Below are 25,981 nucleotides of genomic sequence, written 5' to 3'. Positions count from 1 at the left end.
AGATGAAATGAACCGTGAACAGTAATTGACAAACCGGAAGCCTCGAATTTTCCTCTATACATAATATGTATAAATGGGTGCCTCTGTAGGGAAATCGAAATTGCGATTGCGTCTTATCCAGTCGACGATTTATCCGTTCTGATCGTCGTTAGGTTCTCTCGCATAGAAATTTGCGAAATTGAATCATCGTCCGATTCAGTGTTTCATTATTATTCGGTTCACTTTCTGATTCGACCATTCTAATTCTAAAACGTTTTATATCCGGATATATAAAGGCATGTCAGTTGTTTAAGTTTTTCGCATTAAACGAGATCGATAATAAACGTATTAAATTTAGCATTATATTGTTACGATACATTAATAAATTGTGCGGCAGCTGGTGTACATATGAACGAGAGTATAATAACGTTGTTACCTGCAAACTAGATCACTCGCATGAAGACTTAATAACTAGCTGCTGATGATCGTTCGGCAAAATTGTTGTTGCCGTATATTACTAAGAAAAATGATAACACGAATACAACCAGCAAATTTTACATTCAATTATGGGATGCATTTAAGCGGCTATTGAATTATTTAACGGTCTACCCCTGGCTACCTGAAATTTTATGTTAATGGGCGCTCCGTTCGGGTCAGTAAATATTCATAAATAAATATAAAACATATCGTGAACGGTTGTTTCAAAAAACCCATGGGATTATATGCTAATTAAATAATCGCAAAATGATTTATGATTTCCTTTCGATTCGTATTCCTTTTTTAACACGATTGCCGCGTCACCCACATATTCGGGATACAGCAAAGTTTCTCGTCGGGCCGTGTCACCCGTTTTCGGGTGACGCTTATTTGGCTACTTACAAAGAATCGTCATAGGTATTTGAAAAGATATTCTGCAGGATGTAATAAAACTATTGAATTGTTAAAATGGTCAATTGTAGTTTCTTCGGTATCATCAGCTCTTCTTTCTTCCTCAATGATCAATTGTTGTAAAATTTCGTTAATAGTATCTTCATGACACTCAATATCACTACGACTGCACTTATCAATATCCGAATCAGAATCAGACGATTGCTACTCATCGCTACTCTCCGAATTTGTGTAAGCCTCGTAATACCTTTCTTTTTCACTGCTATTTGTCTTACTAAGAAATAAGTTTTCCATTTTTCTTTTCGACATTGGAATGAATTAGGACAGAGATTTTAAGTTATACCGCTCGTTATTTGACAAAGATTCAAACTGATTGTGTGGAGTGGCGAGGTAATAAGTGAGGACCTCAGGTATTTAATAATGTAAACAAATGACCAAATATGATATCATGCAAAAAAACGAAACGGGAAGTTCTTGCGAATACGCTTGATGCAGCGGCACTCGTGGCCTGAACGAAATTTCATTGGAAACACGCGCGGCAGTCAACGTGTTAAACTCGTTTACAATAGGGAGAAATTTTGTTAATATTCATAATTTAAATTACTGAAAACTGTTATGCAAATTGATTGCTTCGATGACCTACTCACTTTAATTAGTACGAAGTTGCAATTGCTCGATTAATTCATGAGCGACGATACGAAAACGTAAAACGAGAGGCGATACTTTCATCCGTTTTTGTCCGAAACGGTGTCGGCAGGCCCGACGCACCGTCGACGTGCACAAATCATACGCACATGTATACGCGTGGCAGAGTAAACACCGCGAGATTCGTGGACGAATCTCTGGCGAGGTTTCTCGACGGAATCGTTAATACGCCGGCTTTAAATACGACGGCTTTTAATAAGACCCGGTGTCATTAACCTTCGCGATCCACTTAGGCGAACCGAAGCCCGTTCCCGTTTTCCGAGCACCGACATCGAACCTGAACGAATGCCAATTAAAAATCGTTCATCGAATTTCCTGGGTGTCTTGTCTTTGATTTTATTCGTTAAGGGAAATTTGAGGCCTGTGTCGGTTTGGAAACGGGATCGAGGCCAAGATCTGATCAGCCGCAAAAGAGAAAGTAATAAAACGAAGGGAAATGGAAACGGGAAGGGAAAACGCGTCGGTTTCCAGGAAGGTGTAACCGAATAAGAAAAAAAGAAAACTGCAACCGAGAACAGAAATAGCGGCGGTTAATTTTGTTCGGGCCTGTGCTATAAACGCGCATCGCACAGCCTCCGCGTCTGTTCATCGTCTGACGCCCTCCTCCGCTTCTTCTTCTTCTTCTTCTTCTTCTTCTTCTTCTTCTTCTTCTTCTTTCCTCCGCCGATTTTCTTCTCTGTTCGCCCGTTCCAGGCTTTCCTTCTCGACACCGTTTGACTTTCACTTCAGAAGCTTTTAGTTTCTAAGCGTCTTCGTTCGAGAGTTTCGTGTCACACAAAATTGGAACGATTTTAATCCTCGTACTTCGACGATCAATCGAATTTGTCGTTTAGAACTGTTTCCCGCGGTGAAACAATTGTTCCGTTCACTCTTCTTCTATCTTCTATGTGCCAATGTGCGGCCAAAGTTAAGAATGTATTGGCTATACAGTCAATCCCATAAGTTTATGTACATTAGAAAAACGCATTTCCTATAATTAAAAAGAAATCAGACGTCGGAAGAACAATGCTAATAATAAATAGCTACGTGCTAAAAAGTATAGAAGGAAATATCCAATTAAGTATTGACGCTGACGAAATTTTTTTTTTTCAAAATTTCGAAAAATGCTTCAAATAGAAGTTGTTTTTCTTCTAATTTCGATATTTAACGAGTTACGTATGATTATTTGGCATTTTATTGATGTTGACAAAATCCGACCATCCCAGCGTCGAAACGGCAAACTTTTGGCAAAAAATTTCATTTCTCCTTAATTACTCCTAAACCGTTGGATTTACGGAAAAATTTTTATACAGAAATTGTAGATCTCGTCCTCTTCTACAAGAAAGGTCATATGCAATTTTTCCGTATGTCCAACGGTTGGGAGTTATTGGAAAAAAGACGAAAATTTCGCGAAATCTGAAGGGGTACACCCCTTGGAAAAATCTCGGAAAAATCGAAAATTTTTTTTTGTTGTTTATTATGAGCATTGTTCTTCCGACGTCTGATTTCTTTTTAAAAAATGCGTTTCTAAAGTGCATAAACTTTTGGGATTGACAGTATAGCCAATACATCCTTAACGGGCTTCGTGAGAATCGACAGCGGGAGGTAAAAAATTTGGGTCTAAAACACGTTTCGTACGTAGGAACGTGACGAACGATGGCGGTAACGAATTCGTTTATTTTCACCCCCGTCGGAGGGAGGCTCGTCCTTCGCGGTGACGGAGCGAGACGTGATAGTTCCGAGGAAAAATAAATGAGGCAGCAAGTCAAAGGGAAGCCTGCCGCTTCCTCTTCTCAGCTGTTTGAACCAGCTTTGTGGAGCGCTTCGTGCCTCTCGTTTCTCTACCGCACCGTCTTCCTTTTTGTTTCAGACGTGCCCAGCGAGCAATCTGTTTTCGTCATGCTGAACGGCGAGGAGAGCGAGCTCAGATTCTTAAACGTCTCCAACCCGAAGGTGAGCAGCCGCACCTCATACTTTATCGACGTACCATTCTCCTCGAACTCGAATCGTCAATTTTCTGTCCCCTGAACGTCGTTCGGGTCGCCTTTTCCTTCACGATCACTTTTCACCGATTCAACGACTCCCGTTAAAATTGATTCAAGCGTTTGGTTCATACTTTTGTTTGGAAAAGACGGAACTGGAGACGAATCACCCGGACGCTTTCATAATTATGTACTCGGTGATCGACAAGGCTTCCTTTCAAAGGGCAGAGGAGTATTTAGAGCGTCTTCACGACCAGGACCTCCTGCGGCGACGACCGGCTATATTGGTGGGCAACAAAGTCGATCTGGTTCGATCCAGGGTCGTCTCCTCCCAAGGTCAGTACGCGTATTAATAAATCGATCTGCTGTACGATTTTACTGTTCGAATTCTTGATGAAATCGTGAAGAACGCCGAGAGCTCCTAAGTAGTATAAGCCTACGCATGGTCGGACACGCCGATCCTTATTACGTACACGTTCTACTTTCTGAATCGTTAACCCGATAACGACGAGAGCATTAACAATCGGAGATCGTAAACGTACTCGTCGATACGAAATACATTATTCATCGCGGTCCCTTATCCGATCACGCAAACGTCCCTTCGTCCATTTAATAATAAGTGAAATGCTGATGGATGTCCGCTATAAATCATCGCACACTTCTTCTGGCGGAAGGGAAGAACTTTGAGAAACCAATAAACCGATCAATTTTTCTATTCTCTCCTGTACGCGCCCTTGGGTTAAAAATAAATGTCGCCCCTTTTCACCCAGATGGGAAGTGCGTGGCGTGCACGCATCGCGTCAAGTTCATCGAGGTCTCGGTCGGGATCAACCACAACGTGGACGACCTGCTCGTGGGTATACTGAGTCAGATCCGGTTGAAGAACGTGCAATCTAACGCGGAGAACCGGGCGGGTAACGGGACCAGCGAGGGTAGCGGTCATTGGTACAAGTCAAGGGGCGTGGTGCGAGCCAGCATGAAGGCCAGACAGATGCTGACCTGGCTGTTCGGCAAGGAGGACAGCAAGTTCAAGAACTGTGAGAACCTCCACGTGCTCTAAACGCAGTCGAACCTCGGTACCTGACGCTTAAATTCTAATCACACCCTTCACCGAGGTTCGCGGGCTTCCGTGGTCGCGGCGACGGGATCAAAATCGTCGTGAGTATCCGATTAATCGAGCGGAGAGCTTGGTTAAACGCGAACGATCGAACAATTCGATCGATTCAATTTTTCACGCGTGGTTCGACTTCGATCCTTCGACTGAGACGTCGTCAAGAATGCATAACGTTCCAACCGATGATTTTTATATATTTTTAACCGCTGTTGTTCGTGGTGCATCGTTGATTTGCAACCACGGAACGGCCCGAAGGGAAATAATCGGGCTCCGATCAAGGTGCCAATTAAAAGTAAACGGTGACCACTGTTTTTCTTTCTGTACGATTAATTTTAATTAACGTTAGCTCGTTAAGTACTTCCGTCGAGCACATCCTCTCGACATATTTAATATTAACTTAAGGGCAAGTTTCTCGGTGCGTGTCGGTCCACTCTGCGCACGCGAATAATTCAATTAGATGGAACTTCCAAAACGCACTGGGTTCGATTGATCCTTTGACCGAACAGTTCCTCGCTGCCGATCGATAAATCACGAACAATGCGATTAGTAATTAAACCTTTTCGCGAAGATCGTAAGTTGAGAACTGAAGGTAGCGAAGAATATTTGTTCCACCGACGGCGACGAGTCAGCAGTGTGGTCACAGGATCGACTCGAAGCGTTTGATTGCCTGTAGGATTCGAGGGAACACGAAGGAGGAAATATCGGACCATGGCATGAATTAGCGGCCACTAACGTTAACGTCGTTACGCTGTACGATAAGACCAATTTAATCTTTTTAAATTCGAGCTGTACATACCGTATATGAACTTTAACGAATCACGGATTCTGTGTACCTACGCAACAGAAACGGGAAGAACAAGAATAAGGCTGCGAGTCTACGTGTGTCGTACTATTATACATATAAATATACGTACCTACGCGTGTACGTACAGGCTGAACCATTCGACTTGATCACTTCGCTTGTTTAATCTTTTAATTCGAAGCAGAGATCCAACAAACTCTTATTTATTTCGTAGCTCTTCGGGGACAGAGTTAAAGGCAGCTAATGAAAGTCAACCAGAAACTTTTACTGTAGAGAACGTGAAGAAATCGATTTTACTACGTTTTTAATAGCTCGCTCTCTTGTCCGTTTGCTCGGTACAAATGTTTTGCAATTGATTTTAAACTAACTTTCCGATGAGCTAGAGACTTGAAACTTAAAGCATTGCTCAGAACTGAATAACAATGAAATACTAAAAAGCATAAAATAATTGTAAAATACTTGTCAGATTTAAAACAATGCATGAATAGCGCGTTTTACGTTAATTTTCAAATTGAATCACTGATTCTTACCTTCTTCGTTGGGACAATTAATTTTTCTTCGTCGATAGGTAAATAGATGCACGTGTTAAGCGATTTGGTCGAATCGAACGGTTCACCTGGTGCGAGACGTGTACGTAAGTTTACGTTAGTTTCGTGTAGATGTACTGTTAAACGATTGACGTGTTGCTGTATTGTGTGTTTTCCTCAAAACGAACGGGTACTACCTACTATACGAAGAATATTCACATTTTTGGGAGATTTTGAGAACGGATACGAAGAGACAAAGAAATATATTATATATATATATATATATATATATAACATATGTAAGTACACCCACGTATACTGTCCATTGTCTATTTTCTGCGATCTCTACGCCTATATATATATCCGAATTATATATACATATATTATATATTATACATATACGAGCATGTATATAGAGGGTGTTGAAAAAAGGTGGTTTCCCTTAATTGTTTCCCTTTAACAGCGTGTTATAATTTTGTTTACTATTCATTATTTATTATCGCTGTATGCTATTTTCTCTACAAATACGACGTAATAAAGTATATGATAATTTGATTGGACCTTGTCGTTAATTTTCGAGCCACCTTGTTTAAACATTCTGTATATTCTAAATCAAAAGCAGTGTTGTAAAAGGTATAGTTCGCGCGGAGCATTCGTTTCAGGGGCCAAAATGAATGAAAGGGGCAAAACTTTATAAGCTAACAGTAAGTCAAAGTATCGAGTTAATATTAATTGAAAGAAGACTATCTTACGGACGACCAACTTAGTAAACAGAAGGGGACACTCTGTGAAAAGTTTAGCTGAATCTCGAATAAGAATTGTAGCTAGAAAGAAGAGATCGATCAATGAACGCATGTCAGACGTAAAATCGACAGAAGTGACTGAGAGGGGCGTCCGATTTTCTAATTAAAAAGACGTCTCTCTGACTCACGAATCGCAACACTATCTTCTTACAGCACTGTCGACTAAGAAAGAAGCGAACAGAAAATGAAGAGAGCCGACGACAAGACGTGATTGAAAACATAGGGACGCGAGCGTCCGTCGGTGAATTTACAATAAAATCGTTCCTCCGTTCGTCGAGTGACAGAGATAGATTCGGGGCGACGTTTGTCGTCATCCATCGTTTGGTTCAGATTCGTTTGCTGATCGAGACACGTGTTTGCATGATCGTCGTTGTTATTGAACGACTGAGAGGAACGCGAAGAATCCACTGTGCGAACGTTGATTCGAAGGGTAACCGGGTTCACGAAATAAAGAAAGGGATGAGAAAGGAAATGAGAAAATTCTTATCAAGTGCCTTTGTGTATTTTTGTAATTTAAGCTAAACTCGATGTAAGTCTTAAACCCAATACAAGTACATCGCTCTGATCACCGAAACGTTTATCGATACGATTTCATTTTCATCGCTGTCATTAACGATTCAGGTTTGTAGCGCACCACTTTATCTTTATTTCTTCGTAATCTTTCCTTGTTCTTTTTCTAATTTTTTACTCGACGCGACGAGGTGAGAGTGCTACCGTGTGTTTTACCGTTCTTTTGTGAATCTTTTGAGCATAATTATTACGGGCGCAATCGAAGGTTCGTACTTCCGTTTTCGACGATGCACCACCAGATCGATGTCTACCAATTAACTGTTGTCAAGATCAACTTATCAATGTTACTCGAGAAGAAAGACGCTGTCTTTATTGTGTGAGTGATCAAGTACACCGCGAATTTTTATGTACTTGCACAGAATTCAGTACCTTTGTACGAATATCGGACGATGCACTCGATCAATTTGAATCGTGATCCCGACACGAGAGAGATTCTTTGGTACACGGACGAACGACTTTAGAGCAAAAATTAATTTAGATTTCAATTGAATTTGCATAATAATTCGCGGTCCAACGAGTGACGTGACAATACTGCCATCATTTCGGCTGATAGGGATACGATTCGTCTTAGCCGCCGCAAAATGCTTGCGGGGAACGAAAGGAGATAAGAGAGATCGAGCGACTTTCAGTTTCGCTTGGTACACAATATTCTAATGCGAGGTGATCCGTCATCCGGAGGGAAACGAATGGCTCTAATCCCGATGGGATTATTGTACTTCGGTAATAATAAAGAAGTGACGTTAAAAATCCACCCCCCTGTCTCTCGCTCGTTACTACCTCGCTCATCGTTCTTATTTCTTGCACTTGTCTGTCTACCGTCAGAGATTCACTTATATTCGTGTTTACTAATTGGTACAACTTCGAATGAAATTAAAATTGTACGACCCAGTTCCTGCCGTTCCTTTTCAGAGATTTTCCGTATTTTTTTCGTTTCGCTTCAAAGGAAGGTCTGTACTTTTTCAAACCGTTGAACGCCACCCCGTAAATCTGAAATCGCGACGTTTAGTTGATAAATAAGTATCGTCGAAACGCATGCGCTTTGCCCATCGATTATTTTGATTGGTGCCAGATATTGCCAGGCTCCAGGCTTTCGTGGCAGTTTGCCACGAAACGAAAACGAGCCTCGAATCTTTTCCGAGCCAGCTAAACCGATATGCGAAAAGAAAAATTCGTTCTGAGTAAATCGTAGCGTAAAATGTAGTCGTGCGAGTAGCGGCCACGTCGCGTTGGACATGAAAATTTCATGGTCGAAGAGAAATTCCCGGTTAGTCCGACGTTTCAACAGATTTAAAGCGTGTAATTAATTGATCATTTTTTTTATTAGAACGTAAGGTGCGAAATGTTGACCGTGTAACGTAGGAAGGGTAACAGACTCTCACAAAGAAGTCGAAATTATTTGATCAATGCTTTGTACTTAAAATCGAACTCGTTTCGCCGAACAATCTTCCATTCACATTTCCGTTTACTCCTGCTATAATTTTCTTCAACGAAATCGAAGGAGAACCTGCAGTGCAGTTTCCTTGTCTCAAGAGGAAAGCAAGGATGCGATTGAGAAAGAAACATGAGCAACGTGAAGCCGACCACGTGCAAAGAAGCGATTCGACTGTGGGAGGAACAACACCAGGAGGACGCTTCGACCGCCAAAGAAATGATTCTCAGCTTCCAGTGGCCGCCCATAGAGAAGATGGACAACTCTTTGGCAGTTTTGGTCAACTGCGAGAAGCTCTCTCTTTCCACCAACATGATCGAAAAAATTGCCGGTATACGCGTGTGCTTTTAAATTCGATTTTCTATCACCGACATCCGATTACCTATTTACTCTTCGTCGAATAGAAATTGTTTATTAATAGTGGCCGTCAGCTCGTAAATCGAGTCCTGGCCCCGATCGCATTAATTGCTAGGCGATTACGCGTCAATTAAGGAGGACGGTCGGCAGCTTCGATCAATTTCTAGCGTCGACCGTAACGCGGGTCTACCTATAATTCCATTTACACTAATTATTCAACCGTTTCGTCCACTGTTCCTGTTTATACGTACCCACGTTCGGTTTCAACGATACGTAAATTGGGTCGCCACTCGATAGACGAGAGATCGCTCATTATTATACGTCTGTAATCATATTCAGTCCTGATATCGGAGTTTCGCTATTACGGATTTCCGACAGGTCGCATTTCCGACTTCGTTCCGCGGAGAAAAATAATGGGCGGTCAAATTACGTGACGAGGAAACGAGAGATCAATTTTTATGATCGAGCGAGCACGATGCTCGATTTCGTTCATTAAAAATAAATAAAGCGTTGAAACAGGGATCTCGACGTTGAAGAACTTGAAGATCCTCGCGTTGGGTCGTAACTTGATCAAAGGGTTCGCCGGAATGGAATCGTTGGGCGATACTCTGGAGGAACTTTGGATCTCGTATAATTTAATCGAGAAAATGAAGGGGATAAACGCGATGCGGAACCTCCGCGTACTCTACATGTCGAATAATTTAGTCAGGGAGTGGCAGGAATTCAACAAGCTGCAGGAGCTCGGCAACCTCAGGGATTTGGTCTTCGTTGGAAATCCGCTGTACGAGAACTCGGAGGTAATCTACTCGATTCTCTGTATTTTTGATCACTTGTTCGGTCAGTGGTAAATATCTCGTTTTCAATCTGATGCCTCGTAATGTCGTAGTTCGCTGATTTCGATCTCGACGAAACGGCGCAGGGTCACTGGATAATTATAAATCTGATGAGCCGTGTAATTGTAGGTGGAAACGTGGAGGGCAGAAGTGGCTAGACGTTTACCTGCTTTAGAGAAATTGGACGGCGATCCCATTATACGAACCGAAGAATGCATAAATTCAACGAATAAAGTCGACAGTCCCGTGCAGTCTCAAAGATCACTGGATCAGTAGATCTCCGCTACTTTTTAATTACGTACAGCTTCGTATACGTCGTTTAATTTTATGTACAATTTTCGTACACATGTAATTCCTATGTTTTATACTTTTACGATCGTTTCTTTTGTACTTGATTGTAAAACTTCTTGAAATATATATATTTTTTTAATCTACATTTACATTCCACGATTCCTGCGGAAATAATTTCATTCGAACACGATCGTTACGTGTTCAATGTACCGAAGATTTGGTCGTATAAAGTGTAGATGAGAAGGGAAATACGAACAGGTTGCAATCATCGGGCAGCGACGATGTCGTACATTTATGTTAATTTATTCGTCTTACGATACAAGACAAATTGTACATACGTTCTTCTTTTTTTTCGTTTTCTCTTTACGGTGATTGTAAAAGGTTGAAAAAGCAAATAGAGTTCGATTGGATTCGATGCACGAGATCAATACCGAGGATCGGACAGACGACATTTTCGAGAGATATCATCGTTTCTTCTTCGTTTTAAATAATTCGTTCCTTCTTTAAATTCCACACGCTCTCACCGAAGTTTCTATCTCGAGACACGCGTTGTCTCCTCCAGTTTCTCAAGTATTCATTTCTCCTCACGTGTTTAATCAAGACACGAACCGAATGAATTTAACGTGCAGATAGAAAAATTGACGAATGTGCGCTTTCCGCCGTTTCTTTTATCTCTATTTTGTTTTTTATTTATTTTTTTTAAAGATTCTTCTCGTTTTAACGGTTCTAGCTAAGTTTGGTCGTCGATGTCCATCGATTACTTTCGTCGACGCACTGTGCCGTATTAATCGCGATGAACGTTCGAACAGAATCACGTCTCAACTCTTTCAATGAACGTCCGAAACATATTGTGAAACCATCGTCTGATACTCGTCCAATTTCGTCGAATCGACTTTTAGTGACGCGTGTTGCGTCGAGGAAATCGTGAAAATAGCTTGTAGAAAGATTAGTCAGATTGTACGAGCAAAGTCAAACACCGAATCCTCTTGGGACACAACGATTAGACACTTTCGTTTCTCAATTACCGGACTGCGAACGTTCATTCATTTTGAATACGCAGACATGTGCGCAGAAACTTTACCCGTGAATTTACAGAGGATGCACGAGAAACATCTGCACCGTACAATGAGTGCAGTGAGACTGAGCATAAAATTGGGACAATTCATTAATCGAGTCTTCGTCATGAACGTTCGCGGTCCGTCAATTATACGTTTTTATAACGAACGTGTAATTCTTCACTCTCACGTACACATGTAACACAGTCACGAGATTCATCGTCCATCTAAGAATTTTCATACTTTCGTTTCTATTTCTTTAACAATTTCTTTTTGAACGTCGATCGAAATCCGTCGTGCAGACTTTTACGAGAAAGGATCGATTGTTTCGCGTGATCTGGAAGAAAACATTGCTGAAAGTATCATTGGAAATATCGAACTCGAGAGGTGAGAAACGACGCGCGGTGGAAAGATAGAAAGAGACGAGTTAGCCAATGATGAGTGTAAGAAAAATATCTCGTTATCATTATCGTTATTACTATTATTATTATATCGACTCTCTGGAATTGATTCGCAGGTTCGTCGAAGCGACGCGAACTGCCGATGGACGAATCAACCGTTTGATTAATTATCTTCCTCATATCTTTATTGAGTTTTGCACAAAAGTAAAAGATGCGACTTTCCTCGAACCGATGGACGTAAGGAGATCTTGAAAAACGAATCATTGACAATTTGTTCATCGTTCCCGGCCGTTCAGCATCGCTTCGAGTCTCGACGGTCTCGACGATTCTTTTTTTTTTTAAACATTTATCCTTAGATACGTCACGCCGACAGATTGAAACTTGTTTTTTAATCACTATTCTCCCATCCTTCTTTTTAATACATTCGCTTCGCGACTCGTTTCCTCTCCACACAAAAATAGTTCTGACATCAGATCATCATTCTCATACAGATACAATATATTCTCTTTTTGATGCTCGATGCTCCTCTTTAACAATATTTCCTCTTCGCTTAATCTTTTTGTTTTCTTAGTTTCATTAGTTACCAACACCGATTATAATTGCAACATTTGATTTACACCGAGAAAAGGTCTGACGAATTTTTTCACGACGAGTTCAGCGTTCCTCTCTTTTTACGATCTTTTCGATAGAATCCCTCGTAATCATCTCTCTTTACTCGTTTGCCCGCGGGCCCGCTTTACGTCGAGGCGAACCGTTGCTTCTGTTTCTTCACGAAATCGAGCGCCAACTTGTCGCCCACTCTCGACTCCAGGATCTGCAGAATCGGATGATCTGCAAGCAACAAACGTCGTCAAAGTGCGATCAACGTTCACGAATCGAATCGTCTGATCAACGACCAGATGCGAGGACTCGAAATGACGTACAAGAGGCGTCTCGAAGATTTAACAGGCCACGAAACGATTCGATTAGGAGAAATCGAGACTGTAACGTGTTTCGTATCAATGAGATGCTTACTTCGATTCTTCTGATGCATCAGGGGTAGCTCCGTGTACTTGAGGCCGTGAAAATTGTCTATGCTGGCGTTGGTATCCGTGACGCCGGGTATCGTGCTCAATCCCAAGAACGCTTCGCCGGCGAAATCATTGGCCGTTAGCACGTCGTGATCCATCACCGTGAACAACACCATGGCATCCGGGCTCTGACACTGCTCCACGTTCACGGAGCTGTTGACGATACGCGCGAATCGATAAATTAGAAAATGATTTCGATCCCGAGCCGAAACTAATTCCTGCCGGGTCACTGTCCGACGAAACTTACAATTCGAAGCATTCGTCGAAGATGGGATTCAACGTCTTCTTCTTGACGTTGGTGTGCTGTTCGGCGCAGGGCTCGAAGATCCGTCGCGGCAGCAGTTCGATTATTACGAACGGATCGCTGTAACCGTTCGGATCTAACGGTATCACGTCCCTGGCGCTTATCACTTCCACGCAGAGGGAGTCGTGGTTCAGGTACGCTCTTACCGTCAAGACGCCGTATTCCGTGGAGACGGTGTTCTGTTGATCCTGGAAAATGAATTCGTTCGACGCATTCATTAAAAAATGGTAACGAGAACATATGAAACTGTCCGGAACGTGAGAAACCGAATATTCACCATGAGTCGCTGTCGATGGAATCGATCGATCAGGAAATTCGTGTCCATCTTGTGATACTGAAGCCGCTCCTCGACGTTCAAAAAGCTCTGACAATGCAACGTCTCGTACGGCAGACCCTTTTCATCTTCATGGAAGAACTTCATCAACAGGTCCAACGCCTCGTGAAGCCTTTCGTAGAACATAGCTGGCTTGTCCTAAGAAGAAATTTCACATGAAATGGTTGGTTCGAACGAGGTCGCTGGTATTCGACGAATCTGCACTCACGCCAGCGTTCCCGTCCATCTGGTTGCTGAGCTCGGCGAGGACCACCTCCCAGATGTCTTGAAGCATCCGGTTGAAGTTCACCGCGAGCAGAGACGTGTTCAGCACCACCAGGTGCATGTCTAAGTACTCGAGGAGCGGTGCGATCGCTTCTGAAGTGGGCAAGCTGTCCGGCGACCACGCGAGATGGAACATCGCCTTCTTCAACGGCGGTCGCATCTATAAATTCAATCGTGTTTGATTTACGACTCGAGAGAAAAGAGAATACGGTCGGACGAAATCGATGTTCAAATTATCCTTTCTGTGTCGATCGTCGTACGAATCGTTCCATCGAGCATCTCGTGAAACGTTGCATCAGATTTTTACGTTTTAATCACTGACCTTCATGCCGATTCTGGAGGTAATTTGATTGATGAACAACAGCATTTGTCCTGGTGTTTGTTCCAACGGCGAGGCCAGAGCAGTTCTCCACTGCGCCCGTGCGGAATCGCCGGCCTGACACTCCAAGGCGTTCAGTATCTTCTCGACCATGAGCTCCTCGCTCAGAGTCAGCAGCCAGCGTCGAACGTACTCCAGACCGTTGACAGCCACGCACATCTGTTCAACCATCATCAAACCGTACGATAATAGAAATTCGCCGATACGCGACATCCAGTGTAAAATGTTCCTTCGGTGCAATTTTAATTTATCGATCATTAGTGAGTCAGTACAATATCGAATAGACTACTGGCAGATGCATTTCTGTTTGCTCATGCAGTTTTCAATTCTGACTACGACGTGCAACGCAAGACCAGCGATATTTTTATGCATTTTCGTGTCAGAGCGTTGCCGATACTAGAACTAATTATGCGAAGCAGTGTCAGTGTGATACCAATGCGAAGCGGTCTCTACCTCAGCGATTACCTCGTCAGTTGTCTTATAAGGCGTCTGGTCTTCGTAGTAACCGCTATCCGCTAATTTCTGATGAGTGAGCTCGGTGTAGTAAGCAGCCGAACTGCATATCGCCTGTACATTCGCGATACGTTTTACATATTGTTATTCATTCGAAGAATTTAAATATTTGCTGAATTTCTAACGTCTATCACTTACGTCGACGACTTTCAGGACTAGATTGTACGACCCGACGAGATCCGGCCACGCCAATTTCTTCCAGAATTCTTTGATCTGCGAACGAGTCGAACATCTAATCGTTACGATCTCGCCATAGCGACAAATCAATCGTTTCATTTATGGTATCAAAAAATACACTTTAGATCGTCTCGTGCGTCTTAAATATTGCAATGTAGAATTTGCTCTTCTTCTGTGTATTTTCGTGAACCATGCGAACTTCATATTTTCCTGTTTCACACAGTATCGTTTTACCTGATAGAAGCACGCTGTGACGTCGATGGCAGAGGTTCCATGTTTAACGATGTACTCGCTGGTGCAGATTCGATCGAGTTCAGCAGATTTCCTCACGCGCTGGATCGCCTTCAATTTAGCCAGGTCCAACCATTTGTCGACAGCTGGTCGGAACCACTCGTAATACTTGCAAATCGCCAAAGTTTTATGATCCGACTGCGGCAGGTTCTCCTTCATTCTAAAAATATACCTCTTATACCGTTCTTACATCGAGATGAACGTATGTAAAATTTCGACTTTTCGATTTTCTAAGTTTCGTTTCTCTTCCGATTCGAGTCGAAAAATTAAATGCTTCGAATCGAAGGGCTTGTCTAAAAAGACGTCAGGTTCCCCGGTGAACCCACGATATTCGTAATAAAAATATATAATTTTTAAATCAACAGACTGTAGTTCTGAATCGTCTAGAATTTTTTTTAAACTTTATTGGAATCAATTACAACGCGGAACGAATTCTGTGAACCGATTGATATTTACGTGACGAAATCCTGGAGAGCCAAATACAGTTCGAACATGGGTGTTCCAATTTCTGCACCGGGCGGTAGCACATATTCCTCGTCCGCGTTTTGACCGTGAAGCTGGAGACAAGCCGTGGTGACCTTTGCCCCGAGCTCGTTTTGCATCTATGGAGTTCAGATTTTTCCAATTGAAACCAATGCCAGAGATCTACCCTCCGGGTTCTACTGATGCTTTACTGGGTGAAATTTATTTCTACCTAGTCAATCTTTCCTGCAAGTTTCCTTACGAACAGATGCCAGAGTCCTCGAGACGTAGAATAATTTCGAGCTGTTCGAAATTATCATTAATGAACGAGCAATGCAATTTTGCACTCGAATTTTTCGATGTCAAGGTCTCTAATTTTATTATTACGAATCGGAGTTAGAACGAGAAGTCGGATTCGTACGGGAAGCTTGCGTAAAAGCACCCTACGGAGACAGAAGGTCGTGGGTTTGATCATGTTAAAAGGGCGATAACGGAAGGTGACAGGGTCTCGAGGAGAACGTTTGAGTGTCTGTGCGCAGGAAGCACATCGCTGAAAGTGCAAGATAAAAATATCGATCCGGGAGCTTTTGTACATGTCGACTGATCACGATTAAATCCAATCCTTTCTTTCGGATCGATTCGTCTAATCTTCAATGGTGCAACGATAACGATGTTCAATACGACAACGAAATCATGCACCGTTGTTAAAATACCTTTCGTTCAACCAAACTTCTATGTGGTTTCACAATGCATTTAATTAATTTTCTACGTCTGATGCAACATTCTAGCAGGCGATCTACAGATAACAGAAGAGCATGCAGTTGGAAGTAGATCAGCCGTCCACGAAAATCGACGTCATTCTCCGTGAAAGATAAGCTGAAGAACTATATGCATTCCACTTGGACGTTCAATGAAAATGGGATCGAATCTGGCGAAGTTTCTTAAATCGAATTCGATCCGAATTTGCTCGAGTCTATTTCGGATGAAATCCCTGATTTCTATGGAACACTGGACGGGGAATGTACGCAGTAATGAAACATCGGTGCGTGTCAGAGAAATGAACACCGCGCGGAACATGCAAGTGTTCCACAGAGATCGGTGAAAACACGTGAAACGAACGAAAGTACGGAGGTGTAGGAGTAAACGAGTGTTCGACCATGAAGCGTAAGATTGTTCGATCGTCGATCTTTATATTCACGATCGTTCATCGATCTTTTCGCGTCACATCGTCGATTCGAGCGTTGTTAAGAAAACTGTGGCAAACAATTTCCTACGTACGCGACGAGGCTTCATTCACTCGCTCACGAATAATTTAAATCGTTACTCGTTTAATCATCTACTGAATCGTCGGTGTGAATTTCAATAAACTGTTGGCTACTGGACTCGATGTCGTGAAACATGTAATACGAGGATATCGTAGAAGAAGTAGAAGAGACGTAAGAATAGAAGAGAGAAGAGAGGAAGGGTCGTTTTATTTATTCTCTTTAATAGTTGGTGGTGGCGATGAAATTAGTACCTCGGATGTGTTCTCCATGTGTTTCGGCACGTGTTCCGCCAGCTATGGACAAACATCTCGTGTACAGTAAGATCGCGATGACCTGAACGGTAACAAACATATTCTTTTCCCCGTCGTCCGCTCCTCGCCTCGACTTCAGATCACTGCGATTCCTTTATCTACAGGGTGTCTTTTCACTCGACTCTCGTTCATCGTGGGACGCTGTTCCTTTCCGCATCGGATTTCCACCGTGTCACGTAAAATTTTTAAAATTCATTTTTACGAAGAAGAGACACCTCATAGATAAAGGGTAATATGTTCTGTAGTCATTTCAATGCAAGGACGTCGACCGAATTAGCATTTAATCGCGATATCGCGTCCAACAGTTAGCTTCATTTATCTCCGTTTACTCAGATATTTAATTGTTTCCGTTCGGGACTGCTGAATCGAACTGACACGACGAATCAAACACGATCGACGTCTTAAGAAAGCATAAAGCCAAACATAGCACATCCAGCTTCAGGAAACAGTGAAATAAAATATAATCATGTGTATTGTGTGCTCTGATATCTTCCATCGAGATTCTTTCGATAACGATGTATTTTATTCTGACACGTCTTATCGACCGGAACCACTCGTCTTCTTAAACGATTTCGATCACTTACCAGTTTGTCCAATTGCTTGTACACCGCCGAGAAGTATGGCACGCCGTTTGTGCTGCAACACGACAATTATCGTTTTCCACGTTCAATAAATGAAAAGTGTGAACCGCGATTGAACTCTGTGTCCCATGCCAATGAACGTGATCGATGAGAATTCTCATCACTGGAGGACGATCAATTTCGAGTCGCTCACCTTTCGAAGAGACTGTTGTAATAAGTGAGTCCTTGCTCCAGATCCACCAGTAACGCGGTCACCAAGTTCGTGAAGTCCTGCAGGACTTTGTCCGCGTCCTGATCTGGCTCTTTGTCGTAGCACATCGTCAGCTGCGTCGTGTCCTCGTACCTTCGTCGATCAGGAGTTCGATTATTCGAGGCTACGTCGTAGACATTTTTTATTTCATTTACGAGCGAGACAAACCATTCGAGGGTTCCTCTTCTAAGAGCGGTGATTATCTCCCCACGGATTTCTTTGTTGAACGGACAACAGGCTCGGAAGGCTTTCATATTCGACAACAGACCTAAACATCTGTAGAAGAAACCGAACAGTATTTCGAATCGGGCCGACGATTTTTAGAGACGCACCTGAGAAGGTAATCGAGTTTGGCGATTGACGGCCGATGCAACGGTGGGTAGAGCACTCGGTGTTGACGAACTCTCCTCAGAGCGATGTCGAGGAACTCGTTGAACGAGTCGGCCAAACATTGTCCCTCGTCACGAGAAAGCGTGTCCGTGTGCCACACGTTGTCCAACTCCTAAACGCGAGTCAAACGAGTTTTCTTGTGTACGGGGGCCAACGTTTAATCTGTGGCTCGTAGCACGACGTGAAACAATATTACGACAACGGGAATCGGGACGAACCTGAAGAAGGCGATGGAGGATCTTCGGATCGCAGGCTGGCTGTCTGGACGTCGTCACCCATCTGACCAACGTCTGTTGGAGCTCGGTGACGTCGCCCTGGACGGCGTGCTGATGAAGAATCGTTAGTGCCGTTTGTGGCAATTCACCAGTGAAGTCTTCCTGAATCGCACAAGATGAAACGACGTCGTTACGCGAGTGGAAATGGAATTAAGACGAAAGAGAAGGGTGGTCGCACAGGGAACGTATTACTTTAGCAGAGAGCTACGAAATGAATTGCATTTTTCAAGTAAAAGTAACGTCTGTGGCCCGACGATTCTACGCGTTTATCAAAGAGTTCTATATCCAGGAAAGGTTGAATGGGACACATAGAAATGTAAAAAGCTAGTGCACGGAACGTTCTACTTTGCACGAAGATCAGTCTAGTGGTCTGAATAGAACGTACGAAGGATTATAAAGGACATGCGAGAAAGAACGTATGAAATATTTTTTAATTCGCCTACCCCTTGTTTGTTCATCTCGTGGTGAAGGAAGACCGTGTACAGTCTCTCCTGCTGCCGCAGTTCGCCCCAGTTGTCCTCTTCGGAGGTTCCCCTGTCCTCTCTCGTCGATAGCCACAGCCTTAATCTAATTCTACCCTGGATAGTACTTCGTTGCGTTCTTGCCTCTAATTTGTACCATCGATCCAACCCCGTGCTCGGAATATCCTATCGACACACCACGTCGCGACACGAAGGAAAATAAAGAAGGAACGGAAAATTATGGTTTAGCTTTCTAAAATAATTTTCACGTGCTCTAATAATAGAGCGATGCTTCGTACTCTTTAACTTGGAACGTGACGAAGGTACGTGGGATCAGAAAGGAGTCGATCGTGGTACCTGAAGGGGTATGTTCACGCAGCCGAGGAAGTCGTCTTGGCCCCCGGATCTCGCGCTCTGTGCGATCTGTTTGAAGAATCTACCGAGACCCTTGACGCCTCGCACCTCGTTCAGCTTGCTCACCGCGTCGAATACCGAGGACTCGTCGTCGTGGTCCCTGAAACTATGTCTGTCAGGACAACACAAACACTTCCGACGAGAAAACACGCCGATCTCGATTCGCTATATGCATCGTCACGATTCTTTCGAATATTGTACGATCCATTTCGAACTGCGATCCTTCCAAAAATCGTGTAATTTATTTTAAAAGAAATGAATGAACCCGTTCCGTTCAATCAGGTCAGGTTCATTCGACAAGACTCGTACTGTAAACGATAAGCGTCGCCTGTCCGTCTTCGAACAGATCTTAATCACATCGAACGACCACAATGATTATTCGTGAAACTCACCATATGTCTAGATGCAGGATATCCGTGTGGATATCGTCGATATCGCTGGAACGAAACGGGCAGAAGTTAAAATTGCGACTCGGTTCCGGTGGACTTTCTCTTGTAAAAAGACCAGCGGTCTTTTGGGAACGTAGTTTCCACTTACAAACGAAACTTCTCGTTCCATCGCGGGCTCAGAGTGTGCGGTTTCACCGTGGTCGCGCGTATGTATTTCGCTGGCACAGCTCCGCTCAACGATTCTCGGTGCTCCCGCCTGCTCGAATGTTCCTTCCGCTTGAATGACAATCTGAAACTAATTTCCAAACGCGACCCTTATTCATTCTGAAACGGTCACAACGGTTCTTGACACAAATAATTTTCCAGTCAAGGTGTCACTAATAAGACGATCTTCGTCTCTCTGTACACAAGTTCAAAAAATGTTCTAGCGATTCATTTGAATTAATTCTTCGATAATTTCGATTATGATCATCAATCTCTATGACGCTGTATCAATTTCCTTTACGAATTCTATGAATGGGTGCAATTTTCAAATCTGTGATATTCGATTTCCACAGGAATGCTCACAATTTCTGGATTCGCTTCTTGGCTAGCTTCTCCACGTTCGGCATCGCACACAAACTGTTTTTAACAGGTGGTCGAAACGATTTAAGCGTTCACGTAGCCAACCGCGTTTCCTCGAACGCGACGGAGGAGACAATGGGGAAACACAGAGCCCAGGAACGCGCGACGCGGTCTTATTCTGTCTGGTCTCGCGTCCCCGGGACGCGAGTCGTCGCATCCGGCGACCGGTCATTGTTATCGCGTTCGCATTGTGCGAGCGTCAACTCGATACGCCTTACGGAGTCTCCTTCGATCGTCTTTAAAAGGGATTAATCGATACCCGATCCGGTTTTCGTACCAACAAGAGTTTCGCGTTTAAAAAAATATAACAGTCGTTCTTCGATTTTTATGTAATATCAGTATTTTCTGTACGACGGTACGTCGAAGAACGTTCAAATGGGTTTTATACAGTGTTCTTGACACGATGTTTATACGATGATCGATACGGCGACCAGACGTCGCATTCCATTGACCGATCGATCAACGAGGAGTCGATCGGACGTGTGATCGATTTTTTAACTTACCTATGATGCTTGCGCAATTTCTCGTGATGCGAATTCTCGGTTTCACCGCCGTCGGAGAGGGCGCGAGTCGCTTGTCTAGGGGATGCCGGTGGTGTGTGCGGTGAATGCGCCGTTAAATTCGTCTGAGGGCTCAACGGCGCGCCCATATTTCCCGGTTGGATGCCCAGCATGCAGTAAGGGTCGCTGAATCCTGAAGCACACACGGAATCTGATGAACGCTCGAAACTAATTTCCCCCGCCTCTTAAAAATGCAAAATCATCTCAATTTATTTATTACGATGTTTCCCGTTAAACACGCAAGATTTATTTCGTTCCTCGACGAGCTTCGAAGTTATTTCATTAGTTTAATATTGAAATTTCATAGAGGAATTCAGAAACGTGTTCCTTATTACAGTATACCGAGACGCCCCGTTGTACACAGGGCAATCTTTATTTTGATGAAAATGTATATTCATGTATTCAAGATGTGGGACGCTCAGCTATTTTAGTTTTAACAGAATCAAGCAGAACGGAGGATTCTTCGCTGGAAAATTAGACGATAATCAAATTCTGGACGAACACGATTCGGCAAACTAGTATCGATCGGTCGAACGACCGCGACGTACCGTGGCCGTAATCACTTAATTTGCGGCAGGTTCTAAAATTATTGAAAACAACGCTCTCGCGTCAAAATTAACGACGCAGACTGGCTTACGCGGGGTTTAACGGAAAATTCATTTTGGACCAAAGCTGTGTAATTGAATAAACAAAGTGCTCACCGTTGGCGTCTTTCGCTTCGAGCCCTTCCGCCTCCACTACCACCACGCTTAGAACGACAATGGGCGGCTGGAAGGAAAAATTCACGAAAACGAGTAAACAGTGAGCCGCAGACTCGATGCATTCGTAAGAAATTTAAACGTAAAATGTAGATTTTTATATTCCTGCTATGAACGTCCGAATTCGCATGAAAATCTGCAACGACGATGAAATTCATCTGAGTAATTCTGACGGACCCGGGGAAATATCGAACACGGTCATAATGAACGGCATTGCCGTTTCAAGTTTCAATTCACTGTTATTAGAGTATAACTGCGTTTCAATTCGAACGCAGGATGGATTATTCGTAAAATGCAAGAATTTAATAATCTCCTCTCTGTTCGTCGATAAACGTAATTTTTCCATGGAACACCGAATGGGTCGCTGGTTATACGTACATAAAAAATACAGAGAACGGGTAATAATTGTTTCGATACAGTTTCTAATTAAAGTCCTTGTCGTGATCGAGAATTAAATCATTTCACAAGCGAGGTGAACGACGGTATCTTTTACCTTCTCCTCGGATGCAATGCTGAGGCATCGCCGGTGCTGATCCTGTGGCACACCGAAAGCCTCCTGCGCGTACCTATAAAGGTCCTCTTTGTAATGGGCGTACTGTCCGGTGCTGGCGCCCACGGTGTTTGCGATAGTGTAAAGAACCTCCGTGTACAGCTGCTGGAACAACGCGTTTTAAACGCCGACTGTAATTCTCGGCCAGGTCGACGGCAAATCCCTCGGTCTCTCGTCATCAAGTCGACGCACCGTCGTTTTCAATGCGCGATGCGTCCCGAGAGAAACGTAATTCCGCTTTGTCCTCGCGTTACTCATGAAAAATATCCCCGGGCATTAACGCGCGCCCGAGCACCTCCTCCACGCATTTTTCATCACCACGGTCTTTGATGTTGTACGCCGTGTTCTGTTTTTTTTTTTTTTTTTTTTTAGAATTGGACATTGTGATTCATTATTTAACAGAGGAAGCTACGTTTCCACGTACGCGGTCATTATGTTGTAAACGCTCTGATCGTGCTGAAACACGTGCAATTTGTTCTACGAATACTGATTTGTATACGGATAAAAATATTTAAACGTTCCCGTTCTCTAATGATTATGTTTCCAGCGTTAAAACGCAAGCATATTAAATGACAAATGGTTTCGAAGTTGAAAACGTGAAGAGTAATGTATCATCGAGCGAGCAGGAAAGAGTTTACTCTATTATATGAACCATTTTTCACCTAATTTTCCACCACCTTTCACCATTTTATTTTTCTACTAACAGCGTAATAAAAGAGGAACGACGGAACGGCGTGTAAAAATGAGAGCGGAGCTCAACAGACAAAGCTGTAAAAATGCGAGGAATTTACGGGGAACGAGTTCCGCGGGATCGTCTGACCATTAACGGGGCTGTACCACTGCGGGCCGACGTCCGTAAGGTTTCGGGCTTTACGCGGACCATTTTTCCTTCCGCAAGAACCGCCGGAGTTTCCATTTACGATACTAATTACACCTGATTTCGCTGATAAACTTTCCGGCTCTAAGAACATTTCCAAAGTTAAAGTCAGAATTTGTAGAGCAGTGAACGTTCCCGACGGATCGTGTCCCGTTGAAAAGAATTCTGCGAGTGCAATGAAATTTTTTTTATCATTATTACATTGAGTTCTTGAACGAGGCTGACAGCCTCTTTATACGTTTCATTACTGGAGTCGATTCATTTATATTTGAAATTGCATCTCGACGAGGAACACCGTTTTTCACAATTTCTATCGCGTATCGTTTCATTGGGAGCCGGGGAAATAATACCGGGAACACGACCGCGTCTCCGGTTTCCTAACGAGGCGGAAGGCGGAGAAATCCCGCGTCTGGGCCGATTCGATGAATCTCTTTCCAACAGCGGAGCCGTTCGAAATGCGAAACAGGAACAGCTATTATTCTTTCGGTGCAGCTAGTTCATCGTTACTCTCGCTTTCATCGTATAAATGACCGCGGCCCGGCGCTCTCGGTTTACGAGCACAGGAATCTTTCCAACAACGTACCGTTCCATCGAATCGTTCAGCTTCTTTACAGTACTTTGTATTCAATGTCAGACAGAATACTTTTAATAACTGTGCAATCTACTAGATATTTCAACATTGAAATATGCATTAAGAATTATACAAATTTTCTCATTGTTACATTCATATTTTTTAATAAATGAAATACAAATTCTGTCGTTCGACATTTCTAAAATCCTGTACGATGTTTTATTGATGCAATTTGAATTTATAATTTGATGATTTAGTATCTGTTAAAATTTCAATGCTCCGTCATTGTTTTTATGTGAGGATTCATACAACTTTAACCAAGCGATTGTAAATCGTCTGAAACGACGTCGTGAAAGTTTAACGTCGTTCGGAGTATCACTTCATTCCGTCGCGGAATCGTATTTGACTTTGAATTCGGCAGACAGAACGATTTAGAGTAGCGTCCAGCAAGTATCCTCATAATCCCTCTATACACAGTGGGCATTGTCCACTTTGTGAAAGGGTAGGATCAACTCAAATGCGACGCATCTAACCAGAAACGAGTACCGGGGGAATTGTTGCAGTACAGGGAATTACTGTGCGAGGTAGCGGACAACTTTACTCATATCATATCATAGACGAGACGCATTAACATAAGCGAACAGCATGGAACGAGAATCTAATTGGAAATTCACGTTCTCGATGCAGTTCAAACATACAATCCCTGAAGCGAATCGAGGTTCGTGTTGACTTTAACGATGAACGTCAATGTTTTTCTTGGAATCACAAATGTCCAAATTCTTTCATATTTCGTACAATAAAATGTGAACTAAAATTCGTATTTAATCCTTTCGGTACGGGTGCCGGATATATCCGGCGTCCATCTGATGTGTGACCTGTGTGGACGAGCGCCGGATATATCCGGCATGTGCGCGTTTTCGGCGGGACATCTCGTACAGCGGGAGTGTCGCGGCGGAAAGAGCGCTCGTACCGAAAGGGTTAAAGAAGAAGTTAACTGAACAAGCGGTCCTTGGACAATTTCGTTCGGCATAAAGCTCTTAGGATTAAAGTCATTTACCTCGTCCTTGGTGAAACGATAGGATTGCGAGGACGTCAAGCTGTCCCTGGACGGCGGCGGTGGTTCTTTGGCCCTGGCCTCCACTTCCTGCATCACCACTAGTCTTCGATTCTGCTGCTTCCAGGACAGCGCTGTGAAACTCTCGAAGAACGACCCATCCGTCTCTTGAACCCTGGAAACGATCAATCCGTCTTTCGTCACGCACTTGTTGCTCCCACTCTACAGGCTCGTTTGTTGAAAACGGACAAGAAACAATTTCTAAACTATACTAACGACTGCAAGCGATTCTATGTTTCGTTGAATTTTTATGTGTCCCTCAGGAACAATTAAAATTAAAATTAAAAAGTTGCAATACGCAATTCTATATCTGTCATCACGCCCCCGTTCCTCGTCTCTGAAATGAAAAATTGTTTGTCGCATTACGGTTAAAAACTCCGAGCGTGTTCCGCGGCGATTCGACGATAAGGAATAAGAAAATCGTAACGGAAGAACGACAATGATCGGTGGGCAAACACGGCTCCGTCTAATTATCGCGTATTCCCGTTTCGTTCTTTCAACCTCGCACTTGCGTGTACGCCTGGGTTTTTTTACGTCGTTGCAGTAATATTGATCAGCCGACGTATTTCCGTGCTCTTTTTTTCCCGTGCTCGCCTCTTTTTGCCCCTCGCGCGTTTCCTTTTCTTAATTAATGCACCGTGCTGGCTGCCGCGAACGATACGAGGTAACACGTTCCGTTGCAATTTGGAAATTGCTCCCTTTGAAAAGGGTAAAACCAAACGAGCCATTCGATTTCGCGCCTTTTAACGGAGGCCCACTCGTCGAAATCGCGAGTGCTTCCGGTTCACGTGATCGTCGACGCGTTTTCATCAGTTCCGATTTTTAATTAACGTTCGACGAAGCGTCTAACTTCGACTGTTGCCAATACCGTTCTCGCTTCTGTCAGTTTGACGATGCATAATTTTATTCACGGAGTAGTCATTATTAAACGATCGTATTCATTGTTTTTGGGAGAAAGGGGGAATCCATTGTCACGAAACTGTAAAATCGGTACAAAAGGTGAAAAGTTTCGACCACCCGAGTCCTCAGCATGTCCTTATCGGCAGAAGCGAAGGGGTGAGTCAAATGGGAGGAATATTTCC

At 43.2% G+C, this 25,981-nt stretch overlaps 3 protein-coding genes across 11 annotated transcripts in view; 2 read left to right on the top strand and 1 right to left on the bottom strand.

Moving 5' to 3' along the window:
• The window catches only part of Rgk3 (Rad, Gem/Kir family member 3), a 29,952-nt gene extending 21,852 nt beyond the window's left edge, over positions 1-8,100 (top strand). For all 4 annotated transcript variants that reach the window (XM_026817255.1, XM_018032218.2, XM_026817254.1 and 1 more), the window contains exons 5-7: positions 3,422-3,504; positions 3,683-3,869; positions 4,304-8,100. In XM_026817255.1, coding sequence (XP_026673056.1) covers positions 3,422-3,504; positions 3,683-3,869; positions 4,304-4,593 — 560 coding nt within the window. In that variant the 3' untranslated portion in view covers positions 4,594-8,100. The remainder of the gene's footprint in view (positions 1-3,421; positions 3,505-3,682; positions 3,870-4,303) is intronic.
• Positions 8,101-8,197: 97 nt separating this feature from the next.
• Positions 8,198-10,402, top strand: LOC108629498 (Outer dynein arm dynein axonemal light chain 1). Of its 2 annotated transcripts, XM_018032220.2 has the most exons (4): positions 8,198-8,613; positions 8,848-9,109; positions 9,655-9,932; positions 10,098-10,402. In XM_018032220.2, the coding sequence occupies exons 2-4, from the start codon at positions 8,911-8,913 to the stop codon at positions 10,242-10,244; spliced, it is 624 nt and encodes a 207-aa protein (XP_017887709.1). In that variant the 5' UTR covers positions 8,198-8,613; positions 8,848-8,910; the 3' UTR covers positions 10,245-10,402. The 2 variants fall into 2 exon arrangements, with proteins under 2 accessions (XP_017887709.1, XP_026673060.1); XM_026817259.1 differs by having other exon boundaries at positions 8,198-9,109.
• A 141-nt stretch (positions 10,403-10,543) lies between these two features.
• unc-13-4A (BAI1 associated protein 3) overlaps positions 10,544-25,981 on the bottom strand; it is a 53,354-nt gene continuing 37,916 nt past the window's right edge. The window contains exons 4-27 of one of the 5 annotated variants that reach the window (XM_018032204.2): positions 24,843-25,014; positions 22,281-22,442; positions 21,731-21,797; positions 20,973-21,162; positions 19,994-20,140; positions 19,849-19,893; positions 19,400-19,556; positions 19,025-19,228; positions 18,525-18,683; positions 18,249-18,418; positions 18,085-18,192; positions 17,860-18,009; positions 17,670-17,721; positions 17,026-17,067; positions 15,504-15,649; positions 14,991-15,207; positions 14,718-14,792; positions 14,520-14,633; positions 14,010-14,225; positions 13,632-13,847; positions 13,367-13,561; positions 13,033-13,277; positions 12,730-12,938; positions 10,544-12,546 (exon numbers count right to left, since the gene is read on the bottom strand). In XM_018032204.2, the coding sequence (XP_017887693.1) occupies positions 12,452-12,546; positions 12,730-12,938; positions 13,033-13,277; positions 13,367-13,561; positions 13,632-13,847; positions 14,010-14,225; positions 14,520-14,633; positions 14,718-14,792; positions 14,991-15,207; positions 15,504-15,649; positions 17,026-17,067; positions 17,670-17,721; positions 17,860-18,009; positions 18,085-18,192; positions 18,249-18,418; positions 18,525-18,683; positions 19,025-19,228; positions 19,400-19,556; positions 19,849-19,893; positions 19,994-20,140; positions 20,973-21,162; positions 21,731-21,797; positions 22,281-22,442; positions 24,843-25,014 (3,553 nt within the window). In that variant the 3' untranslated portion in view covers positions 10,544-12,451. The remainder of the gene's footprint in view (positions 12,547-12,729; positions 12,939-13,032; positions 13,278-13,366; positions 13,562-13,631; positions 13,848-14,009; positions 14,226-14,519; positions 14,634-14,717; positions 14,793-14,990; positions 15,208-15,503; positions 15,650-17,025; positions 17,068-17,669; positions 17,722-17,859; positions 18,010-18,084; positions 18,193-18,248; positions 18,419-18,524; positions 18,684-19,024; positions 19,229-19,399; positions 19,557-19,848; positions 19,894-19,993; positions 20,141-20,972; positions 21,163-21,730; positions 21,798-22,280; positions 22,443-24,842; positions 25,015-25,981) is intronic. The other 4 variants (XM_018032206.2, XM_018032205.2, XM_018032207.2 and 1 more) reach the window with 4 other exon arrangements.

This window comes from Ceratina calcarata, unplaced genomic scaffold (genome assembly GCF_001652005.2).
Source record: "Ceratina calcarata isolate Rehan_Ccalc_2016 unplaced genomic scaffold, ASM165200v1 scaffold569.2, whole genome shotgun sequence".
Classification (NCBI taxonomy): Eukaryota; Metazoa; Arthropoda; class Insecta; order Hymenoptera; family Apidae; genus Ceratina; species Ceratina calcarata.
Note: the sequence above shows the minus strand (reverse complement) of the source record. Positions and strands in the feature narration are given on the sequence as shown.